The 22443-nt window shown below is 33.0% G+C and overlaps 1 protein-coding gene across 11 annotated transcripts in view; it reads left to right on the top strand.

Annotated features, from left to right (window-relative positions):
• LOC127700205 (cleavage and polyadenylation specificity factor subunit 1-like) overlaps nucleotides 1-21096 on the top strand; it is a 48694-nt gene extending 27598 nt beyond the window's left edge. The window contains exons 26-39 of one of the 11 annotated variants that reach the window (XR_007981496.1): nucleotides 160-250; nucleotides 1266-1350; nucleotides 1938-2079; nucleotides 2609-2677; nucleotides 3423-3506; nucleotides 4754-4930; nucleotides 7279-7345; nucleotides 8138-8185; nucleotides 9658-9810; nucleotides 10365-10494; nucleotides 10847-10934; nucleotides 11023-11110; nucleotides 11286-11373; nucleotides 19643-19781. Coding sequence is in view for 2 of the 11 variants with exons in the window: in XM_052203611.1 (XP_052059571.1) it covers nucleotides 160-250; nucleotides 1266-1350; nucleotides 1938-2079; nucleotides 2609-2677; nucleotides 3423-3506; nucleotides 4754-4930; nucleotides 7279-7345; nucleotides 8138-8185; nucleotides 9658-9810; nucleotides 10365-10494; nucleotides 19643-19781; nucleotides 20870-20917 (1233 nt within the window). In the remaining 9 variants the exon portion in view is untranslated. Of the gene's footprint in view, nucleotides 1-159; nucleotides 251-1265; nucleotides 1351-1937; nucleotides 2080-2608; nucleotides 2678-3422; nucleotides 3507-4753; nucleotides 4931-7278; nucleotides 7346-8137; nucleotides 8186-9657; nucleotides 9811-10364; nucleotides 10583-10846; nucleotides 11199-11285; nucleotides 11374-19642; nucleotides 19782-20869 lie in introns of those variants that run through there. The other 10 variants (XR_007981490.1, XR_007981497.1, XR_007981491.1 and 7 more) reach the window with 10 other exon arrangements.
• Nucleotides 21097-22443: the final 1347 nt, after the last annotated feature.

Raw genomic sequence — 22443 nt, 5'->3', positions numbered from 1 at the left:
GTGGTGATTGATATTGACTGTTATACAAATACTTTATAATGGACTTTCAATAAAGTTGTAAGAAAGAAAGAATATCAAATATTATAAAAAAAAATCAAGATTATTGTTTTTACGTACAGCAGAGTTGATATCTTATAGCTGATTATGTTTTCTTTCTAGACATACGCAGTTGTTACTAGTACTCCAGAAAACTGTAACAAGCTTCCAAAAACAACAACTGAAGAGCGAGACTGGGATACATTAGAAAAAGGTTGGTCAAAGTGATATTTGTTTCAAGTGCCTTTGGCTTATACCTTTTTAAAAATATTTTAGAAAAGACACATTAATATTATTTTTTAATCATTTATGATGCTGATTTTTATGCCCCGTCGTAGTAGAAGGGGCATTAACAACAAAATTATTTTCATTTACCTGTGTTTAAAGTAATTGCAAATGGCTGATATTTTGGTTCAAGCATATTGTTTTTCTTAAATTGTTTAACATTTCACAGTGGTATAACATGTTACTTTAATTATTCTTCCCTTAGTTTATTTATTGTATCATAGATCAAATTTATTTGTTCAGTGTATGTTCACGGGTATTAATATGTCTTTTGATTGAGTTAAGCCATTTCAATTGATATTTTATAGTGTGTCTTTCTATGTTGTGATGTTACACTATTATTTCAGATAAGGGTGAAGGTTTGGTACCATTAATCGTTTAAACCCGCTGCAATTGTTTGCACCTGTCCTAAGTCAGGAATCTGATGTTCAGTAGTTGTCGTTTGTTGATGTGGTTCATAAGTGTTTCTTGTTTTTTATATAGATTAGACCGTTGGTTTTCTCGTTTGAATCGCTTTACACTAGTAACTTTTGGGGCCTTTTATAGCTTGCTGTTTGGTGTGAGCCAAGGCTCCATGTTGAAGACCGTACTTAAACCTATATTGGTTTACTTTTATTAATTTTGACTTGGATGGAGAGTTGTCTCATTGGCACTCTTACCACATCTTCTTATATCTATTAAGGTTTACCCTTGCCCGTCTGTACATCCCGAAATTGGTTTCCGTTCTCTAACAGTAGTTTGCCTCAACCAAATGTTATGAAACTTATACACAATGCTTATTACCACAAAACAAACTCAGATCAAGTTTGAATTTGGGAGGCATCACTTTTACTGTTCTGAAGTTATGCCCCTTTATAACGTATCATGCAAGTGGGGGCATCATCTGAAAGAAGTAAAACTGTTAAGAATATAGTTATAGAATTACATTATGAAATGTTTTACAGATGAAAGATTTATCTACCCTCAGTTAAACACATATGCCTTACAGTTGTACAGTCCTACATCCTGGGAAGTTGTTCCTAACACCAGGTAAGTGGCTGGTAAAGGGTTACTATCATGCAATTTCACATGTTGAAGCTCATTATTCGTGATGTTTTGTGCAAGTTGGTAAAAAATCAAAGTGCTAGATATTTTTTAATTTTTGCTCAAAATAAGATGGCCATTTTATTTCCTGTTTAATTGCACATACCTTCCCCCCTTTACAAACCTCGGGTATTAAATATCATCTCCTTGAAATTTGCTATACTGGTAACCTTTTTTTTTAAGTGGCATAAAATAAAAATGGGATAATAAAAAAAAATGTAAGTCATATTGATACAGACAAAACAATGGCAAAAAAAACAATGAAAATGACAATAGTCTACAAAACACTACACAGACAACTAAAGACTGAGGAAAATGAACCCTAAATGGTGAAAGTTAATTTGTATTTACAAATCAAAGTAAGCTATCTTCATTAAAACTCTGAGACAAACTTCAGGACTGCACATATCAAAAACAACACTACTGCTTAAATGAATTGGCCAGCTGCTTATTTGATTTTTTTAAGCTTTTGTGTGTTTTTATCAAAATATATGAATCAGATTTATTGATATTTAATTTTGATAACATTGTAGTGTAGTCCTCCAGGAATGGGAAGTTTGTACGACCATGAAGAATGTGTTGTTGAGGTCAGAGGAAAATGTCCATGGTTTCAAATCATTTCTATGTATGGGAACAACTCTATCGCTAGGGGAAGAAAATATCTCTAGAGGGAGGGTAAGTGTCCATGGTGTTTTTATTTAAGTCTGGAATATTTGGATTTTAAAAACATTTGTAGTCAGTGCTTCAGTATTGAATTTTTTATACAAAAATTGATTTTGAAAAGACAGCCTACAAATTTAAGTAAAACAATTTTGAGATTATCATTATTTAGCGTAGGGGGTTATTTAAAAGTGTGCACCACATTTATTAGGTTATTTCAAATAGACAGAAAAAATATTACAATCATTATTTATAATTTAATTCTAAACTACATTTGTAAGGAGTAAATTTTGAAAAAAAAAGTTGGTGATGTCACGGTCACGTGACAAAATTATGTCTATGAGTTGATAGACAAAACACTTAATCAAAATCAGAAGATGTGTTACACCCAAAATTAAATTATTGCTGATTGATTATAACTGACATGAAAAATTCTGCTGGATATTTTATAAATACAATAGCTAGAGAGTACTGATTATTATTTTCATTGTTAAAATTTATATAGATGTAGATGAATAATACACAGTATTTATGATGGTTTCAGATTTTAATACTTGATGTTATAGAAGTTGTACCAGAACCAGGAATGCCTCTTACTAAACACAAAATTAAGGTAAAACAAGAACTTGTTGAAGTCAGTGTTGTTGATTTTTTTGGAGACAATGTATTTGACTTTTGTGATATGAGTGTGGTGATGTACAATATCTGCTAAATTGAAATGGTTAATGAAACCTCAAACAAAAAATTGAAAAATGGATTACTCAGTTTCTGAATTTCATGAACAATTTTGTTTGGCCATTGCAGGAAGGTCAACAAAGATTTGTTTTCCATCTGTATATTTTTTATAGTTCATTTTGATAGTCAAGTTTTTCAACACAGTGACTTTAACGTTACAAAAAGTGGGCCTGCTTTTACTTTAGAGTTCCCTGTACTCTGGTTTATTTATAGTTTTGGGTTAGTTAGGGTTTGTTCTACGCTAATGTTAGGTATAGGGTTAGGGTTGGTTTTCTATAAATCTATAAATGTTGGAACTTCTAAAGTAAAAATAAGGCCCTTGAAATGATATATTTTATCAGGAGACATATCTCAGATAGTAATAGATATGTTTACAGTCATCATTTGTTCAATGCTGCTTTACTATATTACATTTATCATAAGTATCATTGATTGCAGCACAAGTCTAATAACTGTGATAGTTCCAGCACCTGTGGACACATACTTTTGTTCAATAATGAAACAAAAGTCCCCTGTCTGCAGGGCTACTTGCCCAAATATCTTAAAAAACCAACTGTAAAAAGTACTAGGTCAGTATACAAAAATATTTAGAAAACTAAAGACATATTTCCTGTTTTTTTCAGGTTCTGTATGATAAGGAACAGAAGGGACCAGTTACTGCTTTAGCACAGATTCAGGGATTTCTTCTTACAGCTATTGGTCAAAAGGTAATGTCAGCCATTCATCTTATTATTCCCTAATTTTTTATTTGAGTAATAAGTTCCCTGAGATATTGGTAAAAAAATGTTTCATGGTATTTTATATTTATTACAGGCCCTTTTTTGTATGTTAATTTTCATGGATTGTTTCATATCTTTGTAAATAGGATTAAAAAGAGATGCTAGGATATTTTTGGGTTTTTGTCAAGGAGACAGGAACAAAAGATAACCAAAGATATGTAGATTCTTACATACTTTACAATTATTTCTGTTAAACTAGTTACATTAATTGATAGCAGTTTTCATAATGTACAACGAATGTGTCTTAACTGTGCATCTAGATTGTATATTTAAATATCATCTCTTTTAAATCATATTTTAAATCAAATGACATTCCAATAAGATTATAGGACTGATATTTAGATCACATTTTTATACCCCTGCTTTAAAAAAGTGGGGGTATACTGTTTTACCTCTGTCTGTCTGTCCATCCATCCATCCATCCATCCGTCCATCCATCCATCCGTCAGTCTGTCAGTCCGTCCATCTGTCCCATGAAAATTTTTCGTCACATCTTTCTCAGGAACTACAATACAAGGATTTCTGAAATTTGGTTTCAGGGTTTATATAAGTCAGTTATACTGTGTGATGCGTTTTCTGATTGATCACTCAACAACTTCCTGTTTATCGAACACTTACATCATTTTACACAACACATCCAAGTTGAAAATTTTAGTCACATTTTTCTCAGGAACTACATTACAAAGATTTCTGAAATTTGGTTTCAGTGTTTATATAAGTCAGCTCTACCGTGTGATGTGTTTTCAGATTCATCACTCAACAACTTCCTGTTTACCGTCAAATATTTTGGCTGGGGGTATCATCAGTGAGCAGTAGCTCAAAGTTTCACTTGTTTATTTTGTTTATTGCTTTTGAGAAATCAGATATATGTCAAAGTCAGTATGAAATTAATAGTAATAAATAAAATGTAAAAAGTCATAAAGAGAAGTCTAAATTATTGTCAATGGGACATGTCAAATTGAAAGTCTACATCCAACTAAGATATTACTTTTAAATTAACTGCATATTGCATTTGTTATTATAATGGCAAATTTTGGTGAAAACTTCAAAAATATCCCTATTTACAGTATCTGTCCCAATATCATATAGTAATAATATTAATAGATACCAGACTACGTTGAGATGCATTTTATGACCATGGAATTAACATATACACTAAAACATGTATATTTCAGCTATATATCTGGCAGTTAAAGGACAACGATCTCATTGGTGTGGCCTTCATCGACACATTCACTTATATCAACACACTGAGTACAGTTAAAAACATCATCTTAGCAGGGGACATAATCAAAAGTATTGCTTTATATAGATATCAGGAGGAACTCAAAGTCCTATCACTCGTCAGCAGGGTAAGTGTCAGAGTTAAAAACATCATCTTAGCAGGGGACATCATCAAAAGTATTGCTTTATATAGATATCAGGAGGAACTCAAAGTCCTATCACTCGTCAGCAGGGTAAGTCTCAGAGTTAAAAACATCATCTTAGCAGGGGACATCATCAAAAGTATTGCTTTATATAGATATCAGGAGGAACTTAAAGTCCTATCACTCGTCAGCAGGGTAAGTGTCAGAGTTAAAAACATCATCTTAGCAGGGGACATCATCAAAAGTATTGCTTTATATAGATATCAGGAGGAACTCAAAGTTCTATCACTCGTCAGCAGGGTAAGTGTCAGAGTTAAAAACATCATCTTAGCAGGGGACATTATCAAAAGTATTGCTTTATATAGATATCAGGAGGAACTCAAAGTCCTATCACTCGTCAGCAGGGTAAGTGTCAGAGTTAAAAACATCATCTTAGCAGGGGACATCATCAAAAGTATTGCTTTATATAGATATCAGGAGGAACTCAAAGTTCTGTCACTGGTCAGCAGGGTAAGTGTCAGAGTTAAAAACATCATCTTAGCAGGGGACATCATCAAAAGTATTGCTTTATATAGATATCAGGAGGAACTCAAAGTTCTGTCTCTCGTCAGCAGGGTAAGTGTCAGAGTTAAAAACATCATCTTAGCAGGGGACATCATCAAAAGTATTGCTTTATATAGATATCAGGAGGAACTCAAAGTCCTATCACTCGTCAGCAGGGTAAGTGTCAGAGTTAAAAACATCATCTTAGCAGGGGACATCATCAAAAGTATTGCTTTATATAGATATCAGGAGGAACTCAAAGTTCTATCACTCGTCAGCAGGGTAAGTGTCAGAGTTAAAAACATCATCTTAGCAGGGGACATCATCAAAAGTATTGCTTTATACAGATATCAGGAGGAACTCAAAGTCCTATCACTTGTCAGCAGGGTAAGTGTCAGAGTTAAAAACATCATCTTAGCAGGGGACATCATCAAAAGTATTGATTTATACTGATACTATTTGTCTGCCATTACAAGGATCAGATGTTCCTGCAAAATTTAGATGTCACATGAAATAATGTCAGACTCCACAAAGCAAAATTGTTTGTTATATGACATCAATATGTCAAGTGTCTCAAAATCTTTGGTGAGGTGTCACAGAGTCCCAAAAAGGGATAAGGTCTCCCGTATTCTAGTTGTAAGTAAGACAAATAAAAGAGATGGTATTGGATGTATGAACACATTAATGAACAACTTCATCACAGTAATAGTTATAATGTATGATACAAATGAAATCTGTAGACAAAAGTGATGTACCACAAATACACTATGTATTGAAGGAACTTTTTATTGCCATTATACATCTTGTTATCTTTCCGAGCTTGTTCGATTGAATAATCTTAACCGATGTTTTCTTGACTCAACAAAATGTATGTAATATAAATATAAGAAGATGCGGTATAATTGCCAATGAGACAACTCTCCACCAGAGACCAAATGATATAGAAATTAACAACTATAGATCACTGTATGGCCTTCAACAATGAGCAAAACCCATACCACATAGTCAGCTATAAAAGGCCCCGAAATGACAAATGTAAAACTTATGGCCTGATTTATGTAAAAAAAAATAAATGAATAACAAATATGATATACAGAAACAAATAGAAAAACAAACACTGAATTACAGGTTCCTGACTTGGGACAGCCACATAAAGAATTTGGCGGGGCTAAACATGTTAGCAGGTGCCCAACCCTCCCCCTAACCAGGGACAGTGGTGTAACAGTACAACATATGAACACACTATAAAAATCAGCTGAAAATTAACTCATCAGATCAATACAAAGCAGAAAGACAAGTAACAAAAACACAGACCGGATGTGGCAGGGTATTTATACACCCCATAACAAAAAAGACAGATCTGAGAGTACTCGCAGTTACTGACAGCTAGTTCAAAGCCAATAATTACAACTAATAAAAAAATCATGTATCTAGGACTAAAGTGTCAATCAGTACACATCCAACATCCAATGGATTTAGTGTAAATTTCCGGGCTCGGTAATCAACATCTCCTTAAAAATTAGGATGTGCAATCCCATTTGAAATAAGTTTTCTACATGTACAGCCAAATTAACAAACCAAATCTTTGTATCTATGGAAGAATTTAGTAAAGGTTTTTAATAATTTAGTAATACATAGATTATGTTCATATTGTCATTTGGTATTTTAGTACTAGATGCTGTGTCCTTGACTATCCATGACAGTTCTTAGTTAAAAATTCTATACTTGCAAGCCATTTAGGTGGGTCTGGGTGTGGAAATACTTAAATTGGCATCTATATGATTTTATAGGATATAAAGCCCTTAGAAACTTATACAGCAGAATATATGGTGGACAATACACAGCTATGTTTTCTAGGTAAGTTCCTTCTCTAGCCATAACATCTTTTCAAATCTAAATAATCTTCCATAGTACATTCAGCTTTTATTGTGTCTTTACTTTTTAAAAAGTTATGACTTTTGAACATTAGTAAAAACTGTTGCCTCTAATTTAGAACAGAACAATACTTGTAGTTTGCCATTTAACTCTTGCTTTCAAAATAATTATTTAAAAAAGCACCAGAATTTAAGTTTTATTTGGAACAAGATAAAAAAATAAAGACTTTATACAAAAACAAAAAAAACGAACAAATATATAGTTCGTTATAAAGTATGTACTATATTAGGAAAAATCTCTTCAAACAATTATCAATGGAATATTTGATAATCAACTGCTAAGATATTTTTTTTTATGCCCCCGCCGTAGCGGTGGGGGTATTTAGTTTTACCCTTGTCCGTCTGTACGTACGTACGTCCGTCCGTACGTCCCAAAATTGGTTTCCGTTCTCTAACTTGAGTTTTTATTTAGTTTTGCTTTGATCTTTCTGTGGGATAATTTTCCATCTCAAGCTACTCCAAGCTGAGTATGGATATTCTCATTCCAGTAGAGAGAGAACACTATGGCATCATAAGGCAAGTTTCTTAGCTACATCTTATTTCAGTGCTCATGCTATATTTGTTATTACTTTAGTGAATGATATGTTGGCATTTTCAAGATAGTAATTGTCATCTGATTACTATTTCTAATCAAATTATGCATTCAGTACCAGATTTATCCCAAAAAATATTGGAAGAATCGAACACTTCATAATGGTGTAATTTGTTTTTTCAGTGTCAGACAAAATGAAGAACATATTAATGTATGCATATCATCCTGAAGGTATGTAAATATAATGTTAATGTAAAACTTAATATATAAATAAAAAAAAGGAAACAGCACTAAAGAATAGGGTAAGATTCCAAGGGTCATTCTAAACCAATAAGCCGAAGAGAGAGTGACAACACCATGGCAAAAAAACAATAAAAGTACAACCAAGTCCACCAAACACTACATAGAAAGCTAGAATACTGAGCAAAACCCACCCCATCAATTAATTGTACTCTGAAAGAGTTACCAGCTCCTGCTTCACATGACAGCTGTCGTGGTACACCTATGAAATAAGTATTATATCAAATGATTATGCATTATACAAAAGCAAATTGGTAGAGATTTGGATAGTACAGATAGAAGGGATAAAATAAGTATGTTATAACTACTATTGATATGGATGTTACATATTCCTTTGAAAATAGTAAGCGAAAGATTTTGGTAATTACATAGACTGAAGCTACATTTTATTTTTGGCCATGGCGTTGTCTGTTTGTTTTCGATCTATGAGTTTGACTGTCCCTCTGGTATCTTTCGTCCCTCTTCTACAGGTATGTAATATTAGGACTAATTACATAGACTGAAGCTACAGGTATGTAATATTAGGACTAATTACATAGACTGAAGCTACAGGTATGTAATATATGGACTAATTACATAGACTGAAGCTACAGGTATGTAATATTAGGACTAATTACATAGACTGAAGCTACAGGTATGTAATATTAGGATTAATTTACATTTATATATTACTTTATCTTACCTCCTATACATTTCTAGGAATATGATTGATTAAAAGCAACCGTGTGCAGACCATGTATATTCCATATTGGGTTAGAAGGTGGGGCTTATTTCAATATATGGTTAGTAGTGGTGTTACGTCCCTTTATAAAATCAACACGGTGTTGAGGAAAAATCTTAAAGGTTTCAACAGACGAAGAAATTGATGATGAATGATTGAAATAAATTCATAAAACACATTTAAAGCTGACAAGTTGTTATTGTTGGTATTTGTTTTTGTATATACCAATGGAAGAAGGTTCTTAATACTAACGGTATTGAAGACTTGATAACTTTGATAGACCACTAGTCTAAATACCACATGTTAAGATAGTCAGTAAGATAAATTTGTTACATAGTGTGCTAGTGACCTAATACGATATATATGGGGTCAGTAAATTCCATATGGGTGAGAGCGAAGCTCGAATCCCCATATGGAATTTACTGACCCCATATATATCGTATTAGGTCAATAGCACACTATGTAACAAATATTACTGGAGTTGTTTTCATGTTGTTGATATAAACCAGACACATTTAATATTAAGTTTTCAATATCAGCATGTATGCATCATTTTTTCACAAGAAATGAGTAGATTAGTAACTAGAATAATTGAAATGAATTTCTGTTGCTGTCTGCATTATCCTACCAAATCTCCTTATTTTATATCAAACACATAATATTTTGCCTGTTTTACTCACAGCTAGAGAGAGTATAGGAGGACAACGTCTGTTGAGGAAGGCTGATTTTAATGTCGGATCACACATCAACAGCATGTTCAGAGTATTGTGTCGTAGTGATCCAGCGGTAGATAAAAGGGCATACAATGCTGACAGAAAGCACATTACATACTTTGGTAAGATATTATGTATTTTAATCATACTTTCATTGGTACTTGTAATATTTTCTGAAGCAGGTTTGTATTTTGATAGTTGTTTTGGATCCAAACTTTGTATTCGCATTACTCCTTAAACTAATTTTAATGAAATGTCAGGTGATATGAGTACCCGATGGCATTGGCCACCTTCTATTTTATTTTTGGGGAACAAATATCTGACACCTTTGCTATTTCAGCAGATTTGCCAGCTGTTTTGGCAATTCTGAAATACGTATAACTATTCTTATCCAGCAAGCTGATAGTTTATGTAAACTGTGTAAATAAAACTGTTGAATACATCATTGAATCATGAGTAGTATTCACTAATGTTAAAAAAGTGAAATATTTCTAAAGGACAATTGGTATTTCAAAAATGTAGTGTAATTGTGCAAATGGTTGACTCTTAGTAATACTTTATAAAGCTCATGCCTGGGTTTAGAAAACATTTTTCTTAATAAAAATAATTCTTATATAAATATTTGACTAGAATCATTTTTCAATGTAAAAGTAACTATATGCTTTATTTTTTTCAGCTTCATTAGATGGAACACTTGGGTTTGTTCTACCAATCTCAGAGAAAGTATATAGACGTTTACTGATGTTACAGAATGCTATGACAACACAGATACAACATATAGCAGGACTTAACCCAAGGACCTATAGGTAAAGTATATAGATGTTTACTGATGTTACAGAATGCTATGACAACACAGATACAACATATAGCAGGACTTAACCCAAGGACCTATAGGTAAAGTATATAGATGTTTACTGATGTTACAGAATGCTATGACAACACAGATACAACATATAGCAGGACTTAACCCAAGGACCTATAGGTAAAGTATATAGACGTTTACTCATGTTACAGAATGCTATGACAATACAGATACAACATATAGCAGGACTTAACCCAAGGACCTATAGGTAATGTATATAGACATTTACTTATGTTACAGAATGCTATGACAACACAGATACAACATATAGCAGGACTTAATCCAAGGACCTATAGGTAAAGTATATAGACGTTTACTTATGTTACAGAATGCTATGACAACACAGATCCAACATATAGCAGGACTTAATCCAAGGACCTATAGGTAAAGTATATAGACTTTTACTCATGTTACAGAATGCTATGACAACACAGATACAACATATAGCAGGACTTAACCCAAGGACCTATAGGTAAAGTATATAGACGTTTACTCATGTTACAGAATTCTATGACAACACAGATACAACATATAGCAGGACTTAACCCAAGGACCTATAGGTAAAGTATATAGATGTTTACTGATGTTACAGAATGCTATGACAACACAGATACAACATATAGCAGGACTTAACCCAAGGACCTATAGGTAAAGTATATAGACGTTTACTCCTGTTACAGAATGTTATGACAACACAGATTCAGATATAGCAGGACTTAACCCAAGGACCTATAGGTAAAGTATATAGACGTTTACTTATGTTACAGAATGCTATGACAACACAGATACAACATATAGCAGGACTTAATCCAAGGACCTATAGGTAAAGTATATAGACGTTTACTCCTGTTACAGAATGTTATGACAACACAGATTCAGATATAGCAGGACTTAACCCAAGGACCTATAGGTAAAGTATATAGACATTTACTTATGTTACAGAATGCTATGACAACACAGATACAACATATAGCAGGACTTAACCCAAGGACATATAGGTAAAGTATATAGATGTTTACTCCTGTTACAGAATGTTATGACAACACAGATTCAGATATAGCAGGACTTAACCCAAGGACCCATAGGTAAAGTATATAGACGTTTACTTATGTTACAGAATTCTATGACAATACAGATACAACATATAGCAGGACTTAACCCAAGGACATATAGGTAAAGTAACAAACTACTTCAGTGATGTTAATATCATAAATAGACATTTAACAAAAAGAGACATAGTGAGTGCTATTCCATTAAAATGAATGTGAGAGGTTAGGCTGAGGCTTCTGTAATTCACTAATAACCAGCAAACTGCCAGTGTAATTTTTCACACAATCAAATGGACATACAAGCACTAATGACCAACAATCCCTGTCAGAAATAAAACTTTCCTCCCTGTCCTCCCTGATTAATTTGAATGGAATAGCCCCGACAACTATTATTTACGACATGGTGGGGGAGACATAGAAATACTGGAGGTCCATTTTGGTCTTGTAAACACTCTTAACTTGTACAAATCTTGTCAGATTTTTATGAAATTTAAGTCAAAGGTTTTGATATAGTCTAATATTTGATTTTGTTAGTTTTATGGACTTCCCCCTTTTTGAATTTTTCTTGGAGTTAGGTATTTTTGTTCATACTTTTTTTTTATATCAGCAATGTCTTGAACGAGTTTAAAAATCAGTGCTGATGGAACTATTTTTACAGGAGTAATGTATATTTGTAATGTGATTTATATGGAAAACTGCATTATAAGCAATTTCACACCTACATTTCTGCCAGATTTTATGAAATTTGATACAAAGATTTATATCAGCAAGGTTTTTTGGACATGTTTGATAAATAATGCCAATTAACTATTACAGGAGTCATGCCCTATGGAAATAGATATCATATGGAAAATTACATTTTAAGAGATCTGATTCTGACAGTTCTTGTATGATATTTAAGAAAAAGTCTTAAAGAACCCAAAACATATAGAGTCGGGCGCCCATATTCGCCATGTACTCATTTTCGCTGTTATTGTTTTTTGACCGGGTGATAGCGCGTGTATTTTCGTGTTTTTTTGTCAAAATGGAAGCTGAACGCTGAAAACTTTTGCTCAACATGAATATATGATAGATGCTTGTAATTTTATCAAATTTTGCAATTGTATAATGTAAGTATGATAGGACAAGACACCATTGACGATAACGATACAAATCTAATCATGAGGGGGGGGGGGGAGAGGGCACTTCACTACATAATTAATAGGGATGCTGCTGGGGTTCTGTTTATGCAGTTCTTATTTACAGCGAGATTTTCGACTGTGCAAAATATTACAGGACTTTTAAATATAGCAAGTAATGAGGACTTAATTGACCTAATCATATCGGTATTTCTGATAGTTTTCCACACCTATTAAGAATGTAGGAATTTGATGCTTGAGGCCAAAACTGAATATTTTCTGGTCGATGAATGACCAGTGCTCGATACCGGGATGAACAAATTAATTTTTAACAAAATAAGACCTTTAATTTTGATGTAGATAGATATAAGAAGATGTGGTATGAGTGCCAATGAGACAACTCTCCATCCAAATCACAATTTGTAAAGAGTTTAGATTTTCATTAAAACGTATCTTTGCTAGCCAATGTTAATTTTAACGAAGTGGTCCCCCTCTTCTCTTTGTCAAAGATCGCAACCCTGGCTTGGCTAGATTGAATAGACGCGGATGGTTCTTAAACAATTAAAAGAAACGTTTTGCTTATTGATTCAAAACTTCACAATTCAGATGATTTTTTTTTTACGAAAAGTACATATAGTCGGCTATAATAGATCCAGACATAAAAAATACGAAACAATTCAATTAAAAATCTAACGGCATACTTTATAGCAAAACAATTTACGAAAAACAAATATGACAGTCATGAGCCAATGATCCACTACTGCTAAACTATACCTGCTCCTGACTTGGAATATGCTCATAAAGAATGCGGCAGGGTTAAACATGTTTTGGAGCACTAAACCCTACATTTATCTGCGAAATTGGTGTTATAGACAACATAAAAAAAATGTAATAAAATGCTCCGATGGGCACAGCTTGATACGACCGCAGAGGTGGAACCCTGCTTGGTTTTGGCTTCTAATGCCTAAATATTTAAGACAATAACCGCCAAAAAGCAATCCCAAACTTCCTGGTGTGGTACCTTGTACAATTTCATAGATCCTTACACTTATTGTTATACTCGAGTTATTGTCTGGAAATTAAATATCTTGCGGTCGTATAAAAGTATGTTGAAAGGGCAATCAGATCGAAACAAAGCAAAAAATGTCTAACCAAAAACACAGACCAGACATTTTTACATCCTCACAAACAACAACAAAAAAAGACACAAAGTACAGCTCTAAGAGTACTCACAGTTACTGACAGCTAGTTCAAAGTCAAATAACAACTAAAAGATAATGCCATGAGTCTAAGCATAAAATGCATGGTTTGAAAATGTATGCCCATTTGAATTTTTAAATATCTGCGTTGAATAACAAATAAAATAAAATATTTTTGTAGATGGCAAAATATAAACAATATACAGAAGAGCAGCTTGTCACAGCAATTAACAAAGTAAAGACAGGATTGATTTCGAAATCTAAGGCTTCCAAATTATACAAATTACCTAGAAAAACATTATTAGATTATATACTTGGAAAGAGTATTATTGGAAAAAAAGGTGGACAAAAACCTTATCTAACAAAATCTTGGGATTCCTCTTTAGCTAACTATGTAAAATATATGAGTGAAAGGGGTTTTGGTCTGACCAGGAAGGTTTTAAAAACATTTGCACTGTCAGTTACCAGGAAATCATGTCCATCAGTACAAAAACCACCTTCTAAGAAATGGTGTCAAAAGTTTTTAAAGAAACACAAATTATCCTTAAGGACACCCAATTCCCTACAGAGATCTCGAGTTGCTGTATCATCACAAGAAACTATAGATGAGTACTTCAAGCTATTAGATTCTATTATTAACAAACTTGACCTCCAAGACAAACCATCACAAATATGGAATGCAGACGAGGCTGGGTTTGGCAAAGAAACAGACCAAATAAAGCAAAAAATAATATCCCCAACTGGTACAAAAAACCCATACAGACAGCAAATGACTGATGACGAGCACATAACTTTATTAGCATGTGCATTTGCTGCAGGTGGATTTATGCCCAATATGCTTATCTTCACAAAAAGTCTTGTGGAAGTTACGCCTCTGAAATGCCAAAAGACTGGTTGTATGCCACAGCTGAAAACGGCTATATCACTAGAGACTTACCGTATAGCGGGTTATTTTCGCGGGTGTAAAATTTCGCGATTTAGGGGCAACAAAGTATATGAAAATTATTATTTTTTTTTTTTTTGGCGGATTCTTTAATCACAATTTAAGTTTTTGGCGGATACTAAAATGATTGCAGTTAAAAAATTGACAAGTGTCTATTGTAATGGTTAAATGATTGTTTTACCTGCATAAAGTCTTATTTATTGATTATATTTTGATACAGTTAATCAATAGAATACTGGTACTAAGATATTTGTCACAGGTGAACAAAACTCTGATATATGTTACGGTTGATTAGTAACGAAATTGACCGGACCTCTAATGTACTAATTAAATCATAAAATTATCATGAGTGACTTGCAACTAAAATTGACTATAAATTGACACTAATTAATTTGGATTAAATACCTGATAGAGTACCTTACACTCTTAAATTATTAATTATTTTATTATGTAACCAATTAACTAATTAACACCTGACAGCCAGGGAACAATAGCCTTTCGCATTTATGTTGGTTAAATTAATAAACCATTATTGATCCGACGAACAGGAAAAATCGAGTTTTCAAAAAGCTTTAGCTATTAGAAAGTACAGAACGTATGCATAAATTTTCGCGGAAATTAATTTCGCGATATCCCCTTATCCACCAAAATAAGCGAAAATAAACACCCTGTGAAAATAACCCGCTATACGGTATTTGAAAACTGGTTTGAAAAAGTTTTTATTGCAAGCATTGGCTTAAGACGTCCAAACCTCTTATTATAGACAATCATTCCTCCCACTTATCAATTCCTGTCATTGATATGGCTATTGAACATAGTATAGAGATTTTAGGATTGCCTCCGCACACCTCCCATTTCCTTCAGCCATTAGATCAAAATTTTCCATCCATTGAGAAGTGGATACAGTGAGCTTGCCCTAAATATTGGACTAGTCAAAGCCGACATGGTAATAAAAAAGAATAAAATTGCAAATGTTCTGCAACAGGCACAAGATAAAGCTTGGTCACCACATATGATCAAGCAACGCTTCAGAAAGAAGGGCTTGAATCCACTTAACAGTACAGCCATCGATAAGTCGTTTATAAGACCGAATCCAACCACAACCATTCAAACAGAAGATCTCTCTTTGAAAAATGTTGAAACCACACTAAATGACATGTGTAAAACTTGTGGCAGAGCAATCACTAATCCATTGGTGAAGGCAGGTTTAGAACAAAAGGAAAAGAAGAGGGTTTAAAACAACCCAAAGCAGTGAGAGAGGCTAAAAGGATAGAAAAACAAAATGTCATTAAAATGAAGCAATCAAAAAGAAAAGCTAAATCTACAAAAACTTCCACAGAAAGAAAAAAAGTACATAAAAAATCTGATCAATCTGAAGAAAATAGACACCGTGTAAATCCACATTTAATCACAGTTACTGGTGAGGTACATACAGAGATAAATACAGACGAAGAATCTGACAGTGAAGAGCAAATTAAGTTATGTAGACCAAGAGTACGTAGAGCTAACAAAAAATTCAGAGAATTAGAAGTGATTTAATTATTGGTGAACCTAGTTCAGGGTATTTTGAATAAGGATTTTTTAGGGCATTTTTTTTTTTAGATTTTAAATGGTACATTGAAAAGTCTGATATGTGATTTTTTTCTTAGTATTATTACTTTATAAAGAATATGGAATATATCGAATTAATTCCACGAATATTTGATGTGAAACTTTAATAGATACAGGATATGTGGTATACTCTTAACAAAGCTGCTGCAGGGGCTCCTTATGGAGGTATTATATATATACATGTTTAATATAAAAATAAGAAGATATGGTGTAATTGGCAATGATACAACTCTCCACAAGAGACCAAATGAAAAAGACATTAACTACTATAGGTCACCGTACAGCCTTCAACAATGAGCAAAGCCCATAACACATAGTCGTAGACTATTTACATGTCCAACTCAAAACCTTGCCTATTTTAGGTTTCCCCCTCCTTTCAAAAATCCGGAATCTGTATCTGGAGTACTCCTTTAGGTCAATGTATAGATCGTCAAGTTACAGTGTCTGGGCCCCGAATTATTAGCAACAATATGAAAGGGTAACTTTTTAAGTAGAGTAGACTTGATATTATTGGTGTTGGGTATGTGACCTTGATAATCTATAAAATACATATGTTTTGTTTTTATATAGATTAGATTTGTTATTTCAGATTGCAGAAGATGATAAAGACGATGAGATGTTTACGTGTGGTGTTTGTGCGACTAGAGGCAAAAAAACTGATGAGCAGAATGGCATATTATGGGTGGGATCTGACAGGGATGGCTGTCCACTTAACTGGTATCACTATGACTGTCTTTCACGAGATGATCAGCTGACGATAGACATGAGTTTACTATTTTCTGAAGTCAACTGGATGTGTCCTGTTTGTGTGGAAGAAGAATGATCTTTCTTTATTTTACCATTCGATTATATTGGCTCTCGATATATATAATCAACACCAATTGTAGACTGAACAGTTCTTTGCTTTTTACTATATACATTTGTATCATAAAAAACTAAATGATATATTCACTTGACTTTTTTTCTTGTGCATTACCAGTAATATTTTGAAATGGTTCCATACATTTAGAAAATTTTAACCAGCCCCTGAATGCTAACAGGTGCACCAGCAGGGTAAGAAAGTATGTCCTCCTGTAATAAATGTTCTCATATATATTGATCCCCTACATTAGAAAAAAGAAAAAAAAACACCTTTTCAGTTATTTAGCCAAAAAAAAAAAAAGATCCCATTTGCAAGTGTCAAAATATGACGATCTATACTGCCCTTCGTCTGATCTCCTTTCAATTTCCGTCCGCTAGTAATTCTCTCTTCACAAGTCTCCAATAAAACATGGATAATGTATCAATTCAATATAAATGATTAGATATTAAAGTAAATCATAATTTCAATAAGCAGTCAGAAAAATCAGGGTTCGAAAAACGTTACTAATGAAACATGATTTTCACGAGTGTGCTGTGTGGGTTCGTGCTCTAGTGGTTAAGACCGATGGCTTCAGTGCTGAAGGCCCTGGGTTTGAATCTGACTTGGGACGTTGGAAATTTCAGTACATCAGAAGGGTGATTTTCACCCTCCCACACACTTCTCTGGTACCCAGACTGGAGTTTAAACTAGAGTGGGTACTTTGGGGGCCTAGATGTTGCCCCCTACTTTGACCTGGAGATTAATCTTCTGATATCTCTTCAGTTTGTCTGTTCATGCCAAGTTTCCCAGTCGTTCTCTCCGAGTACTTCAGCTTCCTCCACCATAATAACAGACTTCCTGGTGTCCTAGCACTCCCTTTGTGTTGGGATGGGGATTGGCCTTGTAAATAATGTTGTAAATACGTTAGTGACACATCTCCATTAATCCTGAAAGGGAGTGTACACGGATTCCACTGTACCCTTGTGAACATATATTTGTTCCGCATACTTGTTCCCCACTGGAACAAAACTATGGATAATAAATATTCTTGGGAACAAACATTACATAATATTATTTCCACTCTCATAAGATATTTTCCTGGAACTAAAACATCATAGGGTTTCATAATATTTGTTCCTTTAAAGAAAGAGTGTCATGTGTCATGATTACATATCAAATATTCCCCAGAACTTTTATTACATAATAAAAAAAGTCCTGAAACTTTTATTAATCTACAATCAACATCCTTCAATGGATTTTATCCAAACTTAGTAAACTGTTAGTCCTTGTCTTTAAGAATATTGATTTTCAAAGTCAAAGGTGAATATCAAAGATGAACTTGCAAATTTCAGTCTATAACATCCTCGTATACATCCTATAATGAATTTTGCCCAAAACTTAGTACATTGTTGGCAATTTTTCCCACATGTAAAGGTCTTTTATAATTTCCGCATAGCATTGGATAATATATTATATAAGGAAAGTTCCCAATGGAACTTTTGTTATATGATACAAGTTCTTTGGAAAAAATATTATGGGGGAACTTATATTCTGTCACACCCTCGCAGCTCTCAAGGGGTGCTCTGAATAATGGAGGAATCTACCAGTACATACATACAAGTGCTAAATAATAATTTTTTAAAGTGAAATTTTGCTCATTTCGAGAAAGAGAAGCATTCTGATCAAACCTGTAGAATCAAATATTTGTTTTTTTCAACTAATTAGAACTATGAAAAGTGAGTAAATTTAACTTGTGCTATATTATCAATTTATACGCATGCGCAGTTATCGTGAATCTATTTTTCATGAAATTTAGCATTTCAATTTAAAAAAATTGCTTATCTAGTGGTATTGCTGTAGTATATTTTAGTTGTTTTATTGTCGAAAAAGGTCAAAGATATTAAATGACTAACTGGCGAAAATGGGTTCCCCTTGCCAAATAAAAACACTGTTATTCTCTCATGTTTGCACGTGTTTTACTACTGAATACTTGTGATCTCGGAACAATTTAAAAATTGGGTTAACTTTATTAAATAGTTAATTTTATTAAACCAACAAAACATATTAGTTTTCAAGCATCGGCATGCGTTGGGCTTACAAAAAGGCTGTTTAATGTGGCGAATATGGGCGCCCGACTCTATATATCAATTTTTTGACAGATAAAATATGTGCTACAGTGGGGGTATGATGTTCTTATATTTATTCTGTTTTTGGTTACATTATGATTTTTCATAGTGGCCACATGATCAACATAGAGAAATGTTAGATTGATAAAGATATAAACCTTTATTGTACTTTAGAAATTTTGGAATGTATATTCCTTTATTTTAGGGCGGTACAGAGCATCAGACAAGAGCTAAGGAATCCTCAAAAGAACATTTTAGATGGTGATTTGTTATGGAAGTATTTACATCTAAGTATGATGGAGAAAACTGAGATAGCTAAACGTATTGGAACATCTCTTGAACAGGTGAAATACAATTTTCTGTTTAATAATAGTTTAAACATATTTTATTGTTCAAAATGGACAAACAGATTAGCCACAAGTTTTTCAACTGCCTTATGTCTTCTCCAATACATACATAAAAGTAAACATGAACGAACATTACAGATTTATGTTGAATTATAAATATCAATACATTATATATTATATAAATAATAATATTTCTCAACAATGCAACTTACTTGTGAGCATAAAAATGTCAGGCTTATGAGCTTTGTAAATATGTTTGTGGCAGTATTTATACAATTTTGAAAATATTTTATATGAAACATCATTCTAAAATATTCAAAATGGTAAATTAGTAATCTTTGTAAAATCCAGCAGATTTGTAATGTGACTACAAGTGAAGAAATTCCATCTTCAACTTCTTAATTTTTTTTTGCATTATGAACAACCAACAGCCACTTGTTCAATTACTTTATATTAACATAAAGTACTCTGGTTGAAGCATATTGACCACGTTATATTAACCTAATACAATATAGCCTAATTTGATATTAAAGGCAAAATAAATGCTGAAGAGAAACCCAAATTTTAGTCAAAAAATTTAGGTAACCTTGCCTTGTTATAAAACATTTATTATTTTAGTTGCCGATTGAAAATCAGATTTACATATTTAACTATCCTCATACAAAACGACATGTATACCATTTTTTATTGGATGACATCTGCCTTCAATAATAAGGTTGATGGAAGGATTAAATAATTTTTGCAATATTTCAAATGTTTTGTTTTGAAAATTTAATGAGTATTGCAGTAGAAAAAATGAACTGTTATGTGTTTGAAGGATTGCAGGCTTCAAATAATATTTCATTTGCGGCTGTCAATTCCTGTGACACAATAAGGCTTCTTACACAATACAATTATTGGATCTGAATATATGTATATACATATACATATATTCAATCCTAGGTTTGAACGTTGTTTTCAATTTAAACTTGTGTATATACATATATATGTTCTGGTTCAAAGTTAATTACTTTAGGACTGATTTGTTTACCAACATCATGTTTATAATACCATTATAATGAATTGCCTCCCTTTTCTCTTTACAGTTAACAGATGATTTGATGGACATTGATAGATTAACATTACATTTCTGAAGGACACACTGACCTTGTTATAGTTGTTTTGTTATTGGTTACTAATTAAGTGTCCTGTCAAGTGTAAACATTGATGTGATGTTACATCATGTACATAGGGTTACTGTGAGAAACACTGTAGAGCTCATCAGTAGATCAGTGCCACTAAATGTCTGTGTTTATAAGTCTGTGGACGTATGAATAAAAGAAATATACAAATGTGAATTGTTTTATTTTATTGCCAAAAAAAATTTGCGGAAAATAGTCTGTCTGTTATTGTCTGTTATCTCCTATAAAATAAGAGGCAGAAGATACCAAGGGGGACATTCAAAACTCAAAAGTCGAAGGAAAACTAACAACGCCATGACAAAAAGTCGACGATAAGACTAAAGACTGAGCAACATGAACAACGCCAAAAACCAGGGTTGAACTTTGGAGCTCAAGGGCTCTACTCCAGTTGTTGCACCAGTTGTTTTACTCCTGCAAGTAGAAATCTAGTTATAAGTTTCATTTGGTGATATCATAATTGAGGAAAAGAGGACATGATTGTAGTTATGACATTAAGAATATATTCATGGTCATCTGTGACACAGATATTTTATAATGGTCAAGTGACTCTATATTGTTGATATTGGAAGGAATGACTTCAACTTAACCACTTTGAACTAATTGTTCAATAGCTTCAACACTCTATCAAGGAAACCATGGTAGGAGACACAAACTATGTTATCAATTATTCCACTCAAAGAGTTATTTCCCAGACTTGTTTGTTTTTTTGTTGTAATATTTAGAAATAGTTCGTTATAGTTACTGTCTCAAGACGATATTTGAAATTTGAAAAGAAACTTGGATATGATTGATTTTTCTATTCTCGTTTAAATTTTGTTTTTCATGATTTATAATTTTCAATGGTAAATATGCTTTGCTTATGCACTGAAATGTTGAGTAAAGACAAGTTGAAGCACCACTGTTTAAGTCTTGACTTATCCACTGGTCTTAGGAAGTGGATACCTAAGGTATGCAGAGTGGTTAAACATATCGTTATTAAACTATTTAACCCGATAGTGTCCTTCCAAGTGTTGTTGTTCTATAGTTAAATACAAAGTGTGGAAAATGTAAATTTATAGTTGCATATCTCCAGCAACTTGTTTAATGAAGATAGTTATTGTCTACTTTTCTTCAATGGTGATTAATAGATCTGCTATGTAAGTAATTTTGATTTATCAATGATGGTCTGAATGGCTTTATTGTTAAAATTCCAATGAGACGTTCTTCTTTCACTTTGTAAACAAAGCCATGTTCTAATTCAAATAAAACATGTGATGCACCTGTGTGACGTTACAATTAGAATTGTAACATTTATTGTATTTTGAAAGCCAGCAGAGATCAAAATAGACATTTCTGTTGCTGTTACTTGCTAGAAAATTCAATAAGTGAGAGGTTTAGCTAGCTATAAAACCAGGTTTAATCCACCGTTTTCTACATAAGGAAATGCCTGTACCAAGTCAGGAATATGACAGCAGTTTTCCATTCGTTAGATGTGTTTG

This window comes from Mytilus californianus, unplaced genomic scaffold, assembly GCF_021869535.1.
Source record: "Mytilus californianus isolate M0D057914Y unplaced genomic scaffold, xbMytCali1.0.p SCAF_5, whole genome shotgun sequence".
Classification (NCBI taxonomy): Eukaryota; Metazoa; Mollusca; class Bivalvia; order Mytilida; family Mytilidae; genus Mytilus; species Mytilus californianus.
Note: the sequence above shows the minus strand (reverse complement) of the source record. Positions and strands in the feature narration are given on the sequence as shown.